Below are 21,419 nucleotides of genomic sequence, written 5' to 3' on the forward strand. Positions count from 1 at the left end.
CACCATGGGGAGCAGCAAAGCAGAAATCATCCATCTCTCTGGGTCTACTTATCCATATCTTTGAATGACAGGGTGCATTCCTTATTATTTCTGCAGAACTACCATATGTGAATCCTTCCCATACGATTCCTACCAGGGAAACTTTAGACAAGTCCCATTTATAGACACAACTTTGGAGCTTTATCAACCTAAAATTTTGTCTTCCTTTACAACCGTGCAATTGATGAGGGTGAGGGGGGGAAACAAAGCTAATAAGCCCCAGATATTTCATGTGATAGTGGAATGCAACTTTCAGCAATTATAAACTTATGGTATGACATTACAGACTTCAATGATGATTCTGCAGTATGATAAAATGGAAATTAGAAAGAACACCATTTTGTGACCTGAACCAACAGGCAACCACTGGGGCACAATTAATGTGGAAGCTGGCAATCATATTTTACTACCCTCATTTTTCAAGCTATTGTAGCTCATATGGTACTAAAGGAGAGTATTAAAAAGTTACACCACAGTCCTTCCCTTGTCGATATCTGTGGTATTGTAAAACTAAATGTTTCAAATGGAAGTTTGCTTGAAAGGAAGTTAACTTAAAAATCCTATCCTCTAATACTCTAATTGGGCACAACCATTTAGAATAGAGTTCTGCTAGGGCTCAATACATTCACAGCAAAAAATGCTCATTGACTGTTTTGTCTTAACACTTATTTAATAAAGGTTGATCATTTATACAACGTATATTAAGCAAAAATTTCTACAAAAAAAACAGTGAAAGGATTTTGTACTCCTGTTTAAAACTGCTGTAGATGTTAATCAGGAAGATCAGTGATGTTTTAAATATATTATGCATGCTGAATAGGCAGCTGGTTTATGCCAATTTGACATTTTATAGTAACCACTTTGATACACAGAGACTGTTTAGGGCTTCTCCAGATGCTTCTTGACCAAAACAATTCACAGATGTTTGCTTATCATCTTTCTGTTGAATGTCCTCAAAAATTACTTGATCCTAGAATAAGAATATGAGTACAAATGGAAAAAAAACTTCATAAGACTAAAGGAAAACTTTATTCATGTAAATTATTTTGGGAACTTTTTCAAGGAAGAAAGTTAAACTATCAAAAATTAAAAATACATTTTGATGACACCTACTGCATAGTTCTTTTTAAGAATCTGAACATGCCTCTTTTTGTTTCTATAAAAGAATTATGTTTCACTTTCTATAAAAAAAGCACTTTTGCCATATTCCAATTTCAGCTACACAGGTGAATATCCAAACCATTGTTCTGCATAGGAACTGCGATTAAGTTGCAAACATATAGCTCAAAACATTTTTTTCTTCCTATCATTTTCTTATTCCTCGCTTTTTTTTTGGTCTGCTTGTTTTAACTACCTAGAGACCTTTTTTCTGCTTTTCTTGCTTTGCAGGAAAAATAGCCTTTATTGTCCTCCCATCTTTTTTCCTTTGGTCCATCCTGCTTCAACTTTTATATTGATTTTCTGCATTCTTATCTTCTTTCTTCATAAACTCTTTAATCTGTTTCCTCAATAGCGTTTATTCTGTCCCATGCATTGTTCTGGGCTCCTTTTCTGATCACAACCCTTTTAGTATCCTCATCTTTTTTTAATATTCCTTAACACATTTACCTTCCTGTTCTCTCCCTCATCCTATGCCCATACTCTATCCTTTAATTTCCTGAATGACTTAATTCATTCTTTCATATCCATTAATATTCCTTAGTTCCTAATAACCAAGTGACTAATAGTTCACTTCTTAATCTTAGAATACTGCAGTTCCCTTCTATGTTCATTTTTTCTCTTCTGGACATACCGAGATGCCACCTGTCACCTGCTTTCTCAGCACATCATTCAGTCATACAGGAACTGTCTCCCATTCATTCTTTTCATTACAGACATTTTTTTGTCCTTTTCCATGTGTCATCTCAAGTATTCTGCTTTATGAAAGGACTCATATTGACCATCTCAGTCTTATTATAAATCCCACAGAGTTCATTGCACTTCCTCCACTCATGTTTTTATTTTATCTACTCCTTACTTGAGATTTGTTGAAAGACTATTTTTTGCCAAATTATTATATGCTTTGCAGTATTTAGAAATGGTATTTTTTTCTAGGAAACAATTACGGGCATTATCAGCTTTAAATCTCTAGTAAAATATCATCCTGATGTGAAGCAAGAATATGTTTTCACAGCAGATATTCCATTACCCATAAGACTAAGGAAAAATACTGATCATAAACATTTTTCGTATTTGGCCAATAGCCCACTTCCAATTACGAAATATAATTTTTGTGTTTCTTAATTTATTTCTTCAGTAGACAAGTCATAAGCATATGTTATGCTGAATATTTTTCAGTAACTGTTAAATGTTACTACTTTATAAAATTCACTTACCTAAATTTTGTCTTTGCAGAAGTCCAGAGATGGTGATTGGATGTCTTGTTGCAGATGGCTGTGGGGAAGGTGATGTGAATGAATACAGCTGAGGGGTTCTGAGATCTGAAATACCCCATGTCCCCATTCTACTACTTTGTGATCCAGATGATGATGTAAGTGAAAATCCACTATGTGGTAGCCTTATAGGTGTGGACCTGTTAATGTAAATAATTCATGGGTATGGTTTCAGGCTACTTTCAAAGTACAAGAGATTTCAAACCACCTTAAATTTATACCGTTAATATTTTAAAATAAATGTTACAAATTACTGTATTCTACATATTCTTTATTGGATTTTTACTTTAGAATGCTTACATATTTTCAAAAGCAGAAAGACAAAACAAATTATGTAATAATCAGAGATAGAATAAAACGTTTTGTTACGTATATTTTAAATGTGTGCTAGGAGGATGTAATTTACTTAATGATTATAGGGAATAAAAGTTTACTTTTTCTGTAACCTTTATAAGTTTGCTCTTGATGCTAATAATTTTCACACTTTGTTTTCAATGTTTAGATGAAAAACCTGAAACACCTGCTGCACGCTGCATGAAGTTGTTCAGGTTATTCAGAAAATAGCTTTTGTGCAGATACTGGTCTGTCATCTCTGATTTTTAGAAGAATTATAAAGCAGACACATTGTTGCACCTTCTTATTATAAAATTACTACCCTTTTCTATAAAATTACTGTAACTGTAGATCTTCACAGCTACAGGAACTCAGACTTTTGAAGAAAGCGATTTCAAAATAAAACCTTCCAACAATAGCACGTTCCTATATATGATGGCTAGTCTGCACTATAACATTTCTACAGTTATAGAATATAACCTTTAAATATATAGATTAATACAGGATAGACAAGGAAATTCTGTCTCTCGTAGGAGACTGTAACATCTTAAAAAGCTGTTTAATTACCTTGTAGATCCTGCTCCACTATATTGACTTGACGTTATTCCAGATGACTGAGAACTTCTGTAGGATACACTACCTGTAAGAATTGAATTTTTGAAAACAGGACCAACATGAATTACCCATTTTACTAAAGGCATAACTTTGAAAAGAAAGATTAGTATTTCAATTGCATCATTTGGGACAAATTCATGATCAGTTTATTCAAGAATTAAAAATGGTGCACAATTACAATAGACAATGAAAGATAAGGACTTGGCTGATGAAATAAAGTCACCATGTCACTTAAGAAAGGATTAAGATAGCCCTAAAAATTAGAAATGTATTTTTACAATTTAACAGAGCAAGGCATTTGCTGAAACATGAGCTGTCTTCCAGTAGTATCTCTTCCTGGAAGAAGATCCAGCAAAAGTAAAAGCTATCAAAAGTCCTCCACAGTACGTGGAGCATGGAGGCGAAAAATTGTCTTCAGCCTAAATAGCTAATACCTACATAGAGCTTAGCCATCACAAAAAGACATTACATTGTGTCTTTCCTGAAAATCTTTTTCTAGTTAAACAAGTTACTGTCTTCAACCTCCTCTCATTTGTTAACAATTATTAGATTACCAAGATAGCTCTGCTGAGGTCCTTCAGTTCTTCAGCAATTATTTTTTACCCTGTCCATATCTGAGAAGGAAACACCATTAACTATTGTTTCTATTTGCCCTATTGCAAGTATATTTTGTTTTGTTCAGCTTTATCCACTGCAAAAATTTATGGGTTGATTCTGAAATGTGCTGAACACACAACCGTTCTACATATACTTTTACTATCTAATTAAATATCTATTTATATTTAGACACAAAAAAATACAATAGCCTCACTTACTATCTCATCTGTAAATTCATAGACAAGCATGCAGAAGGATCTGAATATATAAATCAGACGTAGCATTGAAAAAGCAGGTTTTGCTCCTTCATTAAAATTGCATTGCAATTGCATTTGTCTTTGTTTCAGGATGTTTGCACCGTGTGAAAACACGAGTGTTAAAAGCTCCTTTATGTGGCTGGAAATGGATTCTATTAACTACTGAAGCCAGGTGAGAGACTGCCTGAGAACAGACTCCTCACAAAGAAACAGTACTCATGAAGACTACACTAATTTCAACAGGTTATTCATGTCTTAATTATATCAGAGTGTTATCCAAGTTCTGTAACAGCCCAGGAATGAAAGGATGTACAGGTAAAAAGTTTTATTCCCCATGAGAGTAAGATGGTGAAAAAAACAACACTTTTCTGAAGAAATTTTTTACCTCAACTTAATTACCTCACTTTTAGTATGAAATACTTTGGTAATTTCCATTTAGTTTGCCAACTTTCTTCATGTGATTCTAGTATGACATTATGGACAATGTTAATCTCTGGTAACTATAAACAAATATAATTATGAAGTTTAATAGAAGGTCAACAACATAAATTGCAAGTATGCCTGTTCTCTTCAACCATCATTACACTATTTTCTTTATAATTTTTGACAATATTGCTCAGCAAAAATTATTTTGGTTTCAAGTTATTATTTACAGAATAGAGTAGGTCAGTACTAGAAAGACTTATTTCATTCCACATTTTCAACTGTTTCCCATCTGCTGGAATGATGTCTACATAATAAGTTCCTTATACTTTGACACAATTCAAGTTTGCTCAGTAAATTGTAAATATATGGGGTTTATTTTATTAATCCTCCAAACATAATACAAACGTTATCCAGTTGCAAACTTTATTTTTACTCACCCATACGTCCATCTTGTGGTGGAGTGATTAATGATAATCTTGTTGGACCAGTTGGTGTCTCAAGCTAAAGGAACGGAAAGTTATTAATTACAGTGTTATAAGTTTGTTAATTATTAAGGTATTTTAAGAAATAGTGTTACATTCTTGAGGTGTTTAAAACCTGCAAATTTCTGGTGCTCTCCACTGAGAGTTTTGTTCATAGCACAAAAATGCAAAACCTCAGAAATAAGGTACTGCTTCTCAGACATTCTCATCAGAATACTAACAAAGTGAAAAGCTGCTTCCTTCATTTTCATCTTAAAAATGTCATTCAAGGCTTGAAATTTGCCACTCAAATATAATTTTCTAGCACTGATTTCAGATCACTGACTTCTACACTTAATTTTTACTAAACATGTGAAGATACTATACACTTCTTGTCACGGAGCATAGACAGAAGCAAGCAGCAAACAAAAATGTTTGTGAAAGATAATGACTTGTTTGCTTTGTGCATTAAAAAAAAAAACTTCTATTCATCATAAATGAAATCTCAGGAATGTTTTGAGAATTGGTGTGATGTGAAGTTCACTAAGTGATTCATCTCTTGTAACAAGACATCTGCAATGACATCATTTACATACAGACTGATGCGCTGAAATTACCTTTATGGCGAGGGAAGAGAAACAGGGATGAGACAAATAAGTTTCCTTTAGAATGAGATTAATTGCAAATACTAATCCATAGATATAACCTATGCATATTGGTCCATCAATGGACATAACCAATTCATAGGTTCTAAAGGAAACCCTGAGACATTAGCTTGAATCTGCACTTCAGATATCTGCACAAGGTCTGGTGAAGGTGGAGATCTTACATGTATCTCCATTCCTTAATATATTTGAAGTTAAATTTAACTGCAACTCTCAGTTTCATACATTAGCAACATTTACTTTTGAAACAGTGACAATATTTTTATAACATAAGCATATTGTGATCTCAACATAGGAGGTTTAAAAGCCCATATATGGCATATGGAGAATTTTAGATTCTAGAATTCTAGAATTCTAGAAATCAATGTTGTGATTTATTTCTTTTTGGTTCCTTTTGGGGGAGCATCTGACTTCTATTAAGCATTGAGCATAGCTGAAATCAGCATGTACATAAGAATTGCTTTGAAGGAGGGGGAGAGTATTAACAGTAAGAGAAATCAAAAGCATATATATATATAAACATATATACAAAAAAAACCACTTACTTTCCTCATTGGTGACGGTATAGGATCAATCTCCATTGGCTCAAATCTTACAGCAAAAGTCAAAAAATGTATGACATTGTAATAAAACTGATACATTCATTGTAATGATTTAAATTATGTGACATTCTCATGTTCAATTTGACTGCTAATGGAAAAGCATAATATATAATGCATAACGCGAAGAGTATTTAGGACTTGTATTAAGAAAAATCTATTAATTGACTCTGAGCTTTGGTTTAGACATTTACAGAGAAATTCTTTTTATGATTAGCATTGTTATTCTTGTATTTAAGTCAGAATAAATATGCATGTTTATATATATGTCACTTGTCTTCACAACAAGGGCATTCTGTAATTTTACCTTTTATTAAAAGTAAAGTCACGGCCACAGTTACAAAAATCTTTAAGCCTGAGCAAGCTGTATGTTCAATTTCTTTAAAAGTTAATGAGCCTTACTGGAGTTCATTCCATATAACTTTAGACTACTACAATATACATATAGATGTCTGTACGAGTCATTTAGGTTTTCCCTACAATCAGTGGGAAGAGGTCTTAACTAGCTCATCAGCCTATCCATCCAAAAAGTCTTTAGATGAAGGTGCATCATGCCTTAGATATTTTTCCAGTGAGTACAAAGGCTATCTATGCCATTAGTTATTATGTAAACTTGGATAGGTAAGACCCTTCCCAGTTCTTTCATACTTACCAAATTTGCAGAAGCAAAACACAAAATCAGAAAATATACTCATTTTAAACTCACTTAAAAAATGGCTTTGTGTATAAAGTATCAGTATATAGTCACTGTTACACTTTATATTGAAAGTCAATTTATACCTACATGTCAGAGGTGGAGGCATGACTAGAATGAAGAGAACATGAAGGGTATCCATTCTGTTTTCTTGAAGGATCTAAAGCCATTGATACATTTTCAATTAGAACATAGATATATCCAGTGATATGTATTCCATATTTAGTATCTTAAACCAACACTTCTTACTGGAAAATGGATTTCTACTTGTACTGGAAAATGGTAGTTGTGCAGGTTGCTCAGGAGTTTTCATACTAAGGGGGAGAAAGAAGAAACAACAGATATGAATTACAAGCTAGTTTGGTTAGTTCACTTGTCCAGCTGGTCAATAAGGTATAAAATCAATGCATTTTATCCATCAATAGCTGGTTTTAACACTATACCATTTGCCATGAAGCAAAATAATAATGTATTATATATAATGTAAAAAACGTAATAAAGCTATTAACTTCTTCATATTTTAATGTCTGTATCCGTCATTACCTGCCCAATGAGATCAACTTAGGATAAAATTATGGCAAAATACTTTATGGAATAATAGATGTTAAAATACAGCTATTAACTACAGTTGAGCCAAAAATCTTCTTTTCAATATATATGTTTCCCAAACTTTAAAAAATACAGTTATCAAAAGAAATGTTGGCATACTTATGCTACTTACTAACAGCTATGTGAAACTGGTAAGAGCGGTATATTCAGGTAAGTATAACATAAATAATGTTAAAAGGGAAACAACGACAAAAAAGGGGTTAAGAGAGTGCAGAAATGTTAGTAGTGATGCCCCCTTCAGTTTAGTCTTGCAGCTGATCCTGTTTGAAATACTCCATGATGAGTCAGGAACAGCCTGCAGGCTGCGAAATCTGAACATGAAAGTTCTGAAGATAGAAAGTTGCATCAATATTGAGAACTCAGAATGTGTTTAAAAATGTGACTTTTCCCAACAATAACTGAAATAAGATGTAATTAAATGAAAAGCAATAGCATAGAGTGTATTTAGGGATCAACAAGATCTGTAAGTTGGAAATAAATATGATAAAAAGATTAGGTTGTATCAGTCAGTGAAGAGGGGGCTCTTGGCTGTCTCTTGCTAAAATTTCACCTTTAGAGTAACTCCTAAGTTTTAAAATAAAGGGATTCTTTCCTGACAGGATTGATTACTGAGAAGGAAATGGAGGTGATGACTGAAATTAGTATCCATTTATTTCTGTCAAAATACGCATCTTCTATTTATACAACAGAATATATGAGAAAGTCAAAGCAAGCTTAACTTTTATATGGCTTTATCAATCAAACTTCCTGATTTCTGATTACAAAGACTGTTCTTCATTTACTTTTGCTGCATTAAACCCCTTACCGTTGTAGCTGCTGAATTTGTTGTGTTACTTTCTGGAGAGATTCTTCCAACTTTACTGTCTGTGAGATAATCATAGATTTAAACAAAATCTGTTTATGTGATACAAACTTCATTTTTATACAATTAGTATTCGAAAGTGTTGAAAGGCTGTTTTCTATTGGTTTTAATCTTAGACTCCATTGCTATTGCAGATTTATTGAGGGCAAGACTACAGCTGTTATAATGATCCATTAAACAGTGTGAAAAAGATATGTTTCTTTGGGGCAGTTACTGACTTAGTTTGATTACCTTTTGTTAAATGTGCTGGTAATATTGGGTAAATAAATACTAGGAAAAGTGCTTAAAAATAGTTTGCTTTTTTTTTTCCTTCCTCTTTTTCATATCCGATATAAAAGATACCAATAACTGTACAAAGTACTAAATCCTGTATTTCTCATTTCGTACTCAAAACTTATTCAGTTCTTTTCAATATCTCTTTGAAATAAGCTTATGAGAAGAGTATTTCCTATTACGTTACAGACACCACCAAAAATATCTCTATTAAAGAATGTTATGAGCTTGCAAAATTGAAGAATATTAAGGTCAAGAACATTAGGTCATCTCCCTAGTATGTGTATTTTTTACAGTCTTTCATTACATGATCATAGATTATATTTTATGAAGGATGTAAAACTTTACTCAATAGCCTCAATACTGCATCCGTATTTTATCATCAATTGCCACTGTGTGACCTTAGTCCTTCATTACTTCACACGTCTCATATTTTGATTTGAAGACAAATTATGAATTTTCTTGTTAACTTTTCAGGCTTCTCCTTTCAGTATTATTAGAATTCTTTAATAGCATCACCTGCTATACCTTTATAAAATAATATTTTTGGTGGGAGATATTACGCGTTTCTTTTTGTAGATGTGAAACTCTGCAGAACAGATTAAAGACAAAATCTAATTTATGTAAGATCTGATCTTTGGTATTCTTTCTTCTGTTTCCTAATGAAAGCTAGGTTTGATTAAGAAAGTGAACAGTATGGATATCAGGAAGAATGTACTTTACCCTGTTACCGGATCATTTTAAGGCCAAAATGCTTTAAAGAAGGTGAATAACTACTTGGTTACCAGTATCTTTGAGTCCTATCATAACATACAGCCTAGACTTGCCAGGACTATGGGCATCAACACCCACATCACACACCATCCTCTGCACCCCAGTATCTGTACAACTCACAGAAACAGCAACAAGGAAGTTTTTATCAAGGTCATGACAGCTGATGGTTGACAGTGACAACAATGGCATACTAGAAATAAAAAAGGGGACCAGAAAGAAGTTAGCCTAGCATGAGAACCCAGTTGTGAATTTCCTTAGGCAGTACTCCATCTCTCTCAAAGGCCAAGACCTGCAGAGCGGAGACTGACAGGATGAAGCACCTGTGTCAAAAGGGTAGATTTGTGCATCTTCAGCTCTCCAGGGGTCATTGCCATTCACCAAACTATTTATATTGTAAATCATTCTTGTTCCATCCTCTTCCCCCCTTCATCTCAAAAACAGTGGCAGGAAGACTCAGAAGGAGATTATAGCCCTGAGTGTGAGCATCTACTCCCACTCTCTCATCCTGTGTGACTCTGCCAGCTGTGATCTAGCCTTCCCCAGCTCCTTCAGATTCCCTCCCAGTAGCCCTGAAAGAGGTAGCATTGCTAGCTGAAACCCACAGGCAGGTATATCATTGCACAGGGGAACTCTTCTTTTCCTCGTTCACCTCAGCTCCACTGTCAAAATATTTCTCCACCAAAACAACCTCACTGGTACGAGCCATAGCTCACATAGGGTGTTTAAGACAACCAGCCTCTTCTGACCCTGACACAATGCAGCTTTAAAACACTTACAAATCATAAATTATTCTAAGCATTCCAATAAAAGGTGAATTTTATTTTCTAAAAATAAACCATAACAACAAGGCAAACACAAGAAACAAACAAACAAACAAAAAAAAATAGCAGTTAACAGTTACCTTTTGTCTGTGGTATGCTAATAAATGTTTACGATGTTTCTCTTGAAACTCTGAAATCTAAATATAAATACAGTTATATCAAGCTTCACCTAACGACATTCATGCAGACTCAGCAAAAAAGTTATGGAGAAGAACTATTTCACGGTATTCACAGATTTCTATATTTGAATAAGTATTTAACATCTATTTAAATCCTCTCCAACAAAACATTCTAAGTTGTTATCACCACAAAAGTCTCATAAAGTTTATTTAAACTAGTATGACCTACCCCAGAGTTGGTAGATTTATTTCACTGACTTTAATATTTTAGCACTATGTTCAATAACAAGGTAAAGACATTGGAAAGCCTGTTAAGCTGTGGTGTTTCTTATTCATTAGTGTTAAGCAAACTCATAAAATTAATGGCAACATAAAAAGTAATGTGTCTTACTGACAATTATAACTTGCCTTGTAAAAGTACCTTGTTAATTAAAAAATAATTGTTAGGCACACTGTCTGGTGGTGTGTAAGCACTTCTTGGGTCCAAATGAGGATCATAAACCACAACAGATTAAAAGTGAAAAAATACAAGGTAGGCAAGACAAGAGCTTGAGGAAATTACAATAGGTAGTAACTTACTAGTAAATCTTTCTTCTCACATGTAAGAAATCTGACAGAAAATGTGTAGGATAGAGACAACCAAGAAGACACACTCTGAGAAGATAAACCCATAGTGGAGTACCTAATTGAAATGGTATCTATTTTTATTTCACTGCAGAAAAGCCTGAGAGGTTCCAACTGGATACTCAACAAAGGATCAGAAATTTCTTCAGAAGAACTGATGGAAGAAATGGCTACTCAAAAAGTAATAGCCCTGAGCTGCCTCCCACCACTCAGAAAGGAAGTCTTGGGTCTACAAAGGAGAAATCTGTGAAAACTTCAATTTGGTGCTCAGTATCTATCAAAAAAGCAAATTAGAAGTGGTTACAAAAGGAATAGAATAGGGAGCATCATTATTCCCCTTAAATAAGAAAAATGTTTGTTATTCTATCCTGAGTCTTCTTAACACCAGGAAGGATATAGTAGGTCTAGAAACAGTTCAGATTAGCCAAAGGTATGTAAGATCTGCATTAAAAGAATGACCACATAGAATAAAAGTCTTCATGGCTGTAAAAAGACAGTCAAAGAAGGGCTGCATTAGCAGATCAAAACCAATGACTAGCACAGATGAAGTGCAGGGAAACAGCTACTTTTTCTTCTAAAATGGGATTTCAGAGTATCAAATTAAACTACCATGTAGCAGGTTAAAACCTGAAAAAAGAAATCTTCACCAGACAGTGTATAAACTGTGGACTTCCATTCTACAGTATGTGATAGATGCTAAATATTCAGAAAAACAACCTGACAATTAAATGAGGAAAATTATTCACCAAAAGCTTTTGAATGCAAAGGCACTAAGCCCACCTTGAGAAATCCCTGTGCCACAAACCACTGAAAGCTAGGAGGCTGTTCTGAAGACATACACGCCAGTCTTGCTCTCACATGCTTTCCTAAGCACCTGCTGCTCTGACTACATATGAAATTAGATATTAGATTAGATAAACCTTTGCCCTCACAGACTATAAGCTGCTCTCATGTCTTTTTATGCTGGTAGAAGTTCTAAACATACCTTAAGGCCTTAATTATGCTTCAGTATGTTTCCGACAGGTTATCTCAGGCTACAGAAAACCCACCTTAGTCTTTTGTGATTGTGTCCTCTTTTTCTGTCTTTGACACATTACAGAAGTTTGCATTCACCTGTGACGGATTGGTGGTATAGCTGTCTGGATTTGTTCAGAATAACTGCTGATCATCATATATGCTGTTAAAAAGTGTATATGGAAGGACAGAGAAAGGCTTCCTCTTTTCGTTATTCACCTATGCATCTTAGGAGGAGAAGTGCTGAGGAAAGGAACCATGCTCAGCTTTGGAGAAGTTTCTGAAGCACGGAGCAGAGCAAACGTGAACCCATAATCACCACCAAAGAAAGCCGGTGATGTTCCCTGGGTTACTTTTCTGCTGGATCAGGAAGCTCGCCACAAGATCAAACAAGTACCAGCCCAAGGGAGATAAGAATACACAATGAAGGTTGCAGGGGAGTTCAGGGAGAATGTTCTGCAATTCAACCTGGAGTACTTGAAACTGACACTGAAATGCTCAGTAATGAGGGACAAAGGCAAGCCCAAAAGCCAAGATGAAGAGATGAAGAAAACAAGTAGTCAATGGGAGTTTATATGTATTCGTTTAACCCAGACAGCTGCTAAAGTTCTGGACTGGATACTCAGCTTGAAGGAAGGGATCTTGCCTGGAGTTCACGAAAAGAAGGAAGGAAAGTTACCTTGGAATCATTTATTGCTTCTCTTTGAAAAAGCAGACCTGGTTTGATGAGAGAGAGAGGGAGCATTCAGCTCAGGACTTTAGCTAGCTCAGGTTTTTTTCTGTGTAACTTTTTATTGCTACAATTAGGACACACTATCTAGGCATGTTTAAGGTTCTGGCAGATCTAATTTGTCATTGCATGGCATTGAAAGTGATTTTACACCATTAAAATAACCAGACTAGTGGTCCTCAGAGAGAGCTTGAAAACATAAGCAGTAACCATGATGAATAATTTATGATTTCTTAAGAGCTTTGAAGCTGTGGAATTAAGAAAATAAAGATAATAATGGACATATATTCACTTTCAAGCATTCACTTGTATCTTTTTCCCATTGATATAAAAATCATTAGAGGTTGCTCATTATTTTATAGAGTTAAAAAGTTTTAAGGCATATTCACCTGTGTTATTTCTTTTGAATATTTCTTGCATAACGTATCTATTCCCATGAACAGTGATTGAATATCAGGACTTGTCTATCAAGAAAAGAAAGTATATTAAGGTTAGCACCTATATTTGCAATTTATATTAAATAAATCATTTTGAGAAGTGTTCCTTAAATTGATAGATGTATATAAATAAAAAAAGACAGATCAAGAGTAAGCTGATACAGAAACTGAAAAAAAAGCCAAGTTTTATTTAATACTCTTACTAACCATCTGGAAGGTTTTCTGCCTTTGTTTGAATATATTACACGCATATGTATTTATTGTAACTAAGACAATAACAATTTCCAGAGGACATTCAGGCCAGATGTTGTGGTCCCCTGGAAGACACATTGCCTTCAGACAGACAGGTTTCTGCGAGTCCCTTTCTGGGCTTTTTGGCTCTCACCATCCCCAGCCACATGGATGTACTTTACAATCAGTTTTGTTTCAAAGTCCTTGCTCAGAATAGTTCCCATACTGACTGGAGGCTCTTTCTCTCTCCTGCCTGTCCATCCTAATATAAGAGAAAAGCCCTAAAACGACAGCTGAATTTTCCAAGTATTTTATGACTGAGTCTTTCAATCAGAGTTCATGATGGGGCCTCACAAATGGCCATTTGTGTTTTTAGAAAATGCAGAGTAAGTGCTCTGTACATAAGCTATCTTTGTAATAGTGATATATTCATTATTCATGGTGAGAAATAAATGCTACAAAATATTAAGTAAATTTCAGAATGATAGTGACATTTGGACAGCTATCCAAATCTACAAACCAACATAGGTAACCTAGTGAAGTGTTGCTTCAGTCCAGAATACATGTATTCTTAATTTACTCATAAGAAAAATAAACAAAATACAATCTCAAAATGTTTACACTAGTTATAGTACTAAATTAAAATAGTACATTAGTAAGAACTAACAGTGCTCCCATTTCAGTTATCTTCTACAGTAACAGTGAACAGCTTTTAAAAACAAGGAATCTAGCAAAAAAACAAAAAAAAACAAAAAAATCCCTACATCTAAAGGTCCTTTTTGACATATTGTGACTGTATGATAGAAGGTAGGTTTACAACTAATCTATTTGAATAAAAAGCAAAAAAAGAAAAGTCCCAGCATACTTAGATGATAAAAGAAGATTTTCCCAGAAAAAAAAGACATCCTTCATATGAGAAACAACCTTTCAAAATCCGGTAATAAAAACCTGAAATCTTTGCAGGCAAAATGTAAATTAATCCCAGAAGTACTAAAGAATCTCCAAAACTTTTGAAAACTGAAAAAATTTAAAGAAAGGTCAATTTTTGAAAGAAATAAGAAGTGAGCCACCTGTGAATGAAGCAACAGTTTCCTGTGGTACTAAGAAAATAGAGCAGTGCAATCAAATTAAAAATATCCCATTGAAATAAAAAAGAATTAGGCTTTGCTCCACTTGGAAATACACAAACATATAGAGAGACAGTTTTTTTACCTACTCCAAAAATAGTATAGAAAAAAGTCAAGCATGAAAGACTAAATAACAGCTGCATTTCCCACACCGATTTTTAATGAGTGCCTAAATTTTATACTTACATGTTTACAATGATAAGAAGAAACTGTTTCTCATATGTATGAAAAATAATTGTGTGAGGAACTACATTAATAAGCTGCATTGGCAACAGATTTATATCATTTGTTCTTTATATTCTGACATCAGCCACCTTGATGTCCTGTGTAACAATTCATCTCAGTAAAGATAGCATGCACTTTGGTTAATGTAGAACTGTGCGTGTGGCTGTCAAATGCAGTTCTGGTTATCGATGAGCTGTACTTGCATTGCTCTCACTGGGGGAATTAAACTGCTTTTCCTTGCTTTCCCCAGCTACTAATTTTTATAGAACTCACAGGAGGAAATTAATTGCATTTGAGACTTCCTCTGCCCTTTTGAATTTGGTTGACATTAGCCAAAGCATTCAAAAATTTCCACAGGGTGTATTGGCAGACAGAGAAAGAGAAAAGCAGATAGACCCACAGTAGAGTCTAATTTATCTACAGTATTTCAGTGAAGAAAATACCAACAAGACAATACAAGTTCATCATATTCATAAAAATACATTTCGCACCTTTAAAATACCTTCATGAGGAGGCAAACTCTAGAAACCTATTCAGGGTCCTAACAAAGCAATGACCTTAGTTTAAGTACCTTTCCTGTCTTAAAAAAATTATAAAAGTGAAGGAGCTTCATTGCTGATGTAAAAAAAGATCTTTAAGATAAAGGTTTGTTGAACGTTATTTATATTTTATCTGTTGCACAGAGGAGTAGCAGATGTTAATATGATATTCTGAAGTAATGAACAGTGAGATTCTGATTTATCACAACACTTAACCATCCTCTGGGAAAAAGCAAGTGTGGATCATGAGACATAGAAGGAAGATGTAAAGGTGACAAGCATGCATTACGATAAAGATGAGAATATTTAATGTGTAGATGTTGATTGGCCCAATATACAATTTAATGAGGAGTTTTAATACATTTATAGGACCTCCTACTCATTAGGAATTCTTCCATTGCATCAAGCTCATAAACCTTACCAGGTATATTTCCACTTGGGCTGACGAATTATAGAGTCATGACTTTTTTATATGCACCTTTAATTATCATTCCAATCATTTTATCTGTTCTTAATCAAGGCTAAGTAATCATCATTAATGTCTTTTTTAAAGAATATGGTAATTTGCTTCCTTCCAGTCCTCCAGAGCAGTAGCAGGTTCTAATGAAACATCTAATATTTTTGTTAGTTTCCCAATCATTACATTTTTTAATTTCTTCAGTAATTTTGAAGTAAATTATCAAGATCTGTTAAAATGCTGCAACTTAAGCCTGATCCAACTTGAAAACTAGCTTTGTTTTGAGCAAGGTGTTGGACAACGTCCCTGACAACCTAAATTATTGTGACTGAAATTCATAACAAAACTTGCAGCCCAGTTAGGCTGATTTTGAAAGCTTAATAAAATACCTCCTTTAGGAGTTTTATGAGGGGCTTCTTTTTTTAAATTTGATTAATGTGCATTGTTCCTTTGTATTATGTTTGCATTCTGCTGGTTTGCTGTAATTTTTTATGTTTGTTAGCACTGTCTTCTTCATCCTGTTTCAGTTCTGCAAGATTCTGTGTCTATAACAATGAAATACAGTGTAACAGCTTTTTACTTTGTATATACACTTTGTATAGTTAAATTATAGTATGTGGAGTTAAAGATTGCAATGTTTAGATATACAACAGCTCAGTTTTAAACATATCTAGAGAAATCATGCCCAAATTTTCCTCAATTTTATATACGACTGCCTTGTAGAACATTATGTGCTAGCTATATTGAATACTCTTGGTATTTTTCTTCTATCACTGTAAGGCAAGCCTGTCTCTTAGGTAGGCATTAGTCTAGGAAAATAGATTTTTTTTTTTCCCAATCCATTTATGAAATTAGCAAAGAGAAGATAGTTCCTGAGAGAAATAGGAAAATTCAATCTTTCTGATGATACTCACGAAAAGGAATTAAAAGATATTCATTCTCTAGTGAATAACAAGAATTCCCAACAATATTTCAGATCCTCTCTTAATCACATGGCCATGAGGAAAAAAGTTAAGATTAAGAGAAAACAAGAAAAAAATCCCAATACACTTGAGAACATTGAAGCACCACCATACAGATTTTCAATTCAGCCTATTACTAGAAATAATTCATTACAGTCCACTTCCTCTGATGCACAAATGCCAGGGTCAATAAATATTTTTCCTAATTTTTAAAGTAGTCACCATTGTTACACTGTAGCTAGTCATATTTCTGAAAAAGGTTGGAGTGATTTACTATGCAGCAAAATCTGAAAACCTGAAAAGTCTCTGTAGGCTTTTATTTGAAGAAATCCATAAAACTAAAAGCTTTATAGTGCATAAGTATCTTAACTCTACCAATCTATTATCAGTAAACATTTGTGTCACAGTGGGCAAAAAAAGGGAAGTATTTTGTAACGCAAATAATTTAGCTGTTAAGCAAACTACGCATTAATGTAACAGACTACTAAAGCTTCATTTACCTGTTTTGAAAGGACTAATGTACGACAAGGAGTTCTACAGATCAAACATTCATCTTTTTTGCCTGCAAGGTAAAGGCAAATTTAAAATATACATCAAACTGAATCGATATTGAATACATTTTTAATAGAATGTGATGCCTAAACTTTCCTTTGGAGACTGTGGAAGGAATCTGGAAGTTATACAAAAAATACAAATAAGCCTGAATAAAGAATTTACCTCCATAACCACTACACACTGTTGCATCTGAACAGTGTGCGTGAATGTCACCAGGTCTTACTCTTGCAAAGAAGCATTCATGTAAATGCTTTTATGAATATAATTAGTATCAGTGAATGCAGGTGACTTTCAGTTTTGTTGATTTAAAAAGGACTACTTGTCTCCTAATTAAATGCATGCTTAAATGCACTAATAATGCAACCAGATATGTGGCTTTAGATTGGGACCCAGTCTGGCTCTCTCAACAAACTACACGAAAACTTAATTTCTAAGAATTAATAATTTTACATGGTGAAATTTTCCAGCAAAAAAAAATCATCAAATAACTTTTTAAAACTTTATAATTTTTTAAAATGCCTCTTTGATTATTTGCAAACATATTAACAGATATTCCTAGCAAATGCATATTACTACAATAATTATAATTGATAATTATACCAGCTGCTTCTTTTCTAAGAATTCTAAGGATCAATGTTTATAAGCATCTTTAAAGAGTAAATACATTTAAAATGTGATATTATCAATATTATTGAATTCAGAGCAAAAGAAAATATATCTCAGGGATCTTTTCCTGTTAAACAATATAAAAAGCAGAAAGAAAAGCTGGTGTTCACGTTCTAGGATCCTGAAAGTTGCATTTAGAGAGTGCATTTTATGATATGCATATTTTATGATATGATATGCATTTTAGTATGAGGTGTCCATGCCCATGGCAGGGGGATTGGAACTAGATGATCTTATGTACTTTCCAACCCTAACTATTCTATGATTCTATGATTTTCTCTCCTTAACAGTAACCCTATGAAAATTTTCAGTCTGAAAGTTTTCTGAAATACAGAGTGATTTTATCCTGTGTGCTATTAAAAATAAACCCCAGAGTGTTTAGCATGGCCACAAGGGAAGAATATTGCTATTTGTCTGCTACTTTTTTGTTTTGAAAAGCAACTCCTTTATTCTGCTATCTTTTCCATAGCTCTTCATCTAAACACATCACAGGAGTCCCAGAATATGGCCCAGGAATTGCGTACAGCACACAAGAGTTTCAAAACATCATTTCTAATCCTCTTAACACTGCTGAAAATGTTCTGTTTGTGTCACTGAAACACTGAAACTGTATCAGTGACAATGCTGAGATATACAATGACTTGAGACCCTTAACAAAACCTGCCCTAAACAAATCCTGCTTTGCAAATTGCTCTTTCAGTAATGAAAAATCATTTTCTTTCCAAAATGAGACTGAACAGAATGCCATATTTTGTTTTTTTTTTACAGTACAATCATGCATCATTAGCACTCAGACTCAACTTTTATTAAAGCCTCCAGTTTTCTGTGTCTAAAAGCTTCATCGCTCCAGTCAAATCCCTCTAGAGCAGACACAGCTGGTTTTTACCTTTGAAAGAAAATCAGTGACAAGAACTGCAAATGTTTATCAGTAACATTCAATTGACAAACAGAAATGCCCAGGCCTGTCTGTTTTCCACAGTGATTCAGGAATGCTAATGGTCAAAGTAAACGTGTACACACCAGCAGCTGAAGCAGAGGGCCAAGCCGCCCTGCCTGCAGTAGCCATTACCTTTCTGGAGGCAGATCTCACAGATAACATGCCCACAGCTCGTGAGGCTGAACTGTGGGGTGGGCTTGCGGGGCTCACAGAAGCAGACATTGCAGAACACGGCGACAGACATGGGGTGCAGGGGCAGGAGGGCACGGCAGGGAGCCGGCAGCTGAGGCAGGTGCTGGGGTAAGGCCTACAGGCCTCCGGCCACCATGTTCCTCCTCCCGAGGCTCCTCCAGGCACTGAAGTGAGGGGTGGTGGTGCCCCTCCCACCGCACAGGTGCCTGCTGTCAGCAGGGTTTGACCCTCACACCCCCATAAATGAGGCTCTCTGGCCCTTCACTACCAAACCAGAGAGAGTGCCCATGCAGGGAATCCTCTCTGAGAGATTTCCCCTTCTCTTCCCCAAACGTGAGCACCTGAGGTCAACCAGCATTCAGGGCTCTGGGCAGGGGCTTCCCCATGAGCTCTGTCCTCCTCACAGGGGCACCTATGCAGCAGGGGCTGCTGACAGGACAGCAGGTGTGTGGAAAACAGCAGTGCTTTTTCACTCTCTTAAACACAGGAATCATAGGAGCACAGGCTGGGGTTGGAAACAACCTTAAACTCATCCAGTTCCACCCACATGCCACGGGCAGGGACACCTTCCACTAGAGCAGCTTGCTCCAAGCCCCTGTGTCCAACCTGGCCTTGAACACTGCCAGGGATGGGGCAGCCACAGCTTCTCTGGGCACCCTGTGCCAGCGCCTCAGCACCCTCACAGTAAAGAACTTCTTTCTTTTATGTAACCTAAATCTGTTTTAAGCTTGAACCCATCACCTCTTGTCCTATTGCTACAGTCCCTGATGAAGAGTCCCTCTTCAGCATCCTTTGTAGGCCCCCTTCAGATACTGGAAGCTGCTCTGGGGTCTCCACACAGCCTTCTCCGGGCACTGTGACTATTATTAATCTACTGTCACAGGTTTCTTGTTGCTTCTTTGAGTGAGGAAAAAGAGCAAAACAAGGAGGTTTGAGATTAATTTCTTAGACTGTAAAAAACCCCAGGGCTTGCTAATTTCCCTTGATGAAAATTTTATGGGAAAATTCCCTTACAGATCTACTTGCAGTGCAGGCTGTAGCTCTGGGTACAACAGACACAGACTGCACAGGAGCAACCTTCGGCTTTTAAGTGCATAAAGAATACTGACCCCAAAGTGCTTCCCAAAACAGCTATGAATCAGCTCCTACTTTATAGAGTTAATTAAAAATCTTGAAGGAGACTGAAAGCATTTCATCAAAGCAAAGATATTTAATTATTATTGTAGATAAAAAATGCAGTGCTTTCAAGCTATAGTCGAGGCTCCAAGTCTCAGTCTTGTTTGAGTATAGACTTAATTAATATAGAGGAACATAATCAGCTCCTTTATAGATTCTGACATGGTGCCTGTCCTTTTGATTTAAAGCTTAAGTGCATTTTAAGTGAGAAAAGTTTGTCATTGGGATGTAGTTAGATGTTCTTTACTGTAAGGGTGGCGATGCACTGGAATGGGCTGCCCAGGGAAATTGTGAATGTTTCATCCCTGGCGGTGTTCAAGGCCAGGTTGGACAGAGCCTTGGGTGACATGGTTTAGTGTGAGGTGTCCCTGCCCATGGCAGGGGGTTGGAACTGGATGATCTTAAGGTCCTTTCCAACCCTAACTATACTATGATTCTATGTAGTTATACTAAATATCAGCTAAATTCTGAACCACAACCTTGTAGCAAACCTTTATTAAGCTTTCTTTATTGTCTTCATATACCATATAGTTTTAACACATCTTTCCATCTTTCCCAGCAGCAAAGATGTTATTACAAGACATATTCTGTGTGAGTGCTCTACAAAAGTGAATTTAATAACACTTATTTCAATTTAATAACACTTATTTCAAGGGCATTTCAAGTGACAACTCTAAAGTCTTAGAATTCTTAAATCTAGGACACACCTCAGTGAGTAGCTTTATGAGATTTAATTTTGATTGATGCGGTCCGTAGAGCATTGTCTTTTGTCTCTACTTCTTATCAGCTTTATGGATTCTCACATACACACAGATGCACTTTAATTCTCATGATGGAAATGTAAGTGAACTTAAAGGGCAATGTCATTTCCTTGCTAATGAAAACAAAAGGTGAGAAGGTAGAAAACAGAAAAAAAAAGCAGTGCCTTTGAAACAATAATTGGTCTAGAGATATCTCAGCTTTTACTACCT

General features: G+C 35.2%; 1 protein-coding gene across 1 annotated transcript; it reads right to left on the reverse strand.

Moving 5' to 3' along the window:
* Nucleotides 1–690: 690 nt before the first annotated feature.
* RNF212 (ring finger protein 212) lies at nt 691–19,556 on the reverse strand. The gene is made up of 12 exons (XM_062613495.1): nt 19,213–19,556; nt 17,423–17,484; nt 13,334–13,408; nt 10,538–10,594; nt 8,533–8,591; nt 7,368–7,432; nt 7,209–7,278; nt 6,371–6,416; nt 5,137–5,200; nt 3,372–3,444; nt 2,415–2,611; nt 691–1,009 (listed from the first exon to the last, which is right to left on the reverse strand). Exons 1-12 carry the CDS (start codon nt 19,322–19,324, stop codon nt 993–995), a joined length of 897 nt encoding a protein of 298 aa, XP_062469479.1. The 5' UTR covers nt 19,325–19,556; the 3' UTR covers nt 691–992.
* Between the last annotated feature and the right edge of the window lie 1,863 nt (nt 19,557–21,419).

This window comes from Pezoporus occidentalis, unplaced genomic scaffold, assembly GCF_034315485.1.
Source record: "Pezoporus occidentalis ecotype Australia unplaced genomic scaffold, CSIRO_AGI_Poc_V1 ctg168, whole genome shotgun sequence".
Taxonomy (NCBI): domain Eukaryota; kingdom Metazoa; phylum Chordata; class Aves; order Psittaciformes; family Psittacidae; genus Pezoporus; species Pezoporus occidentalis.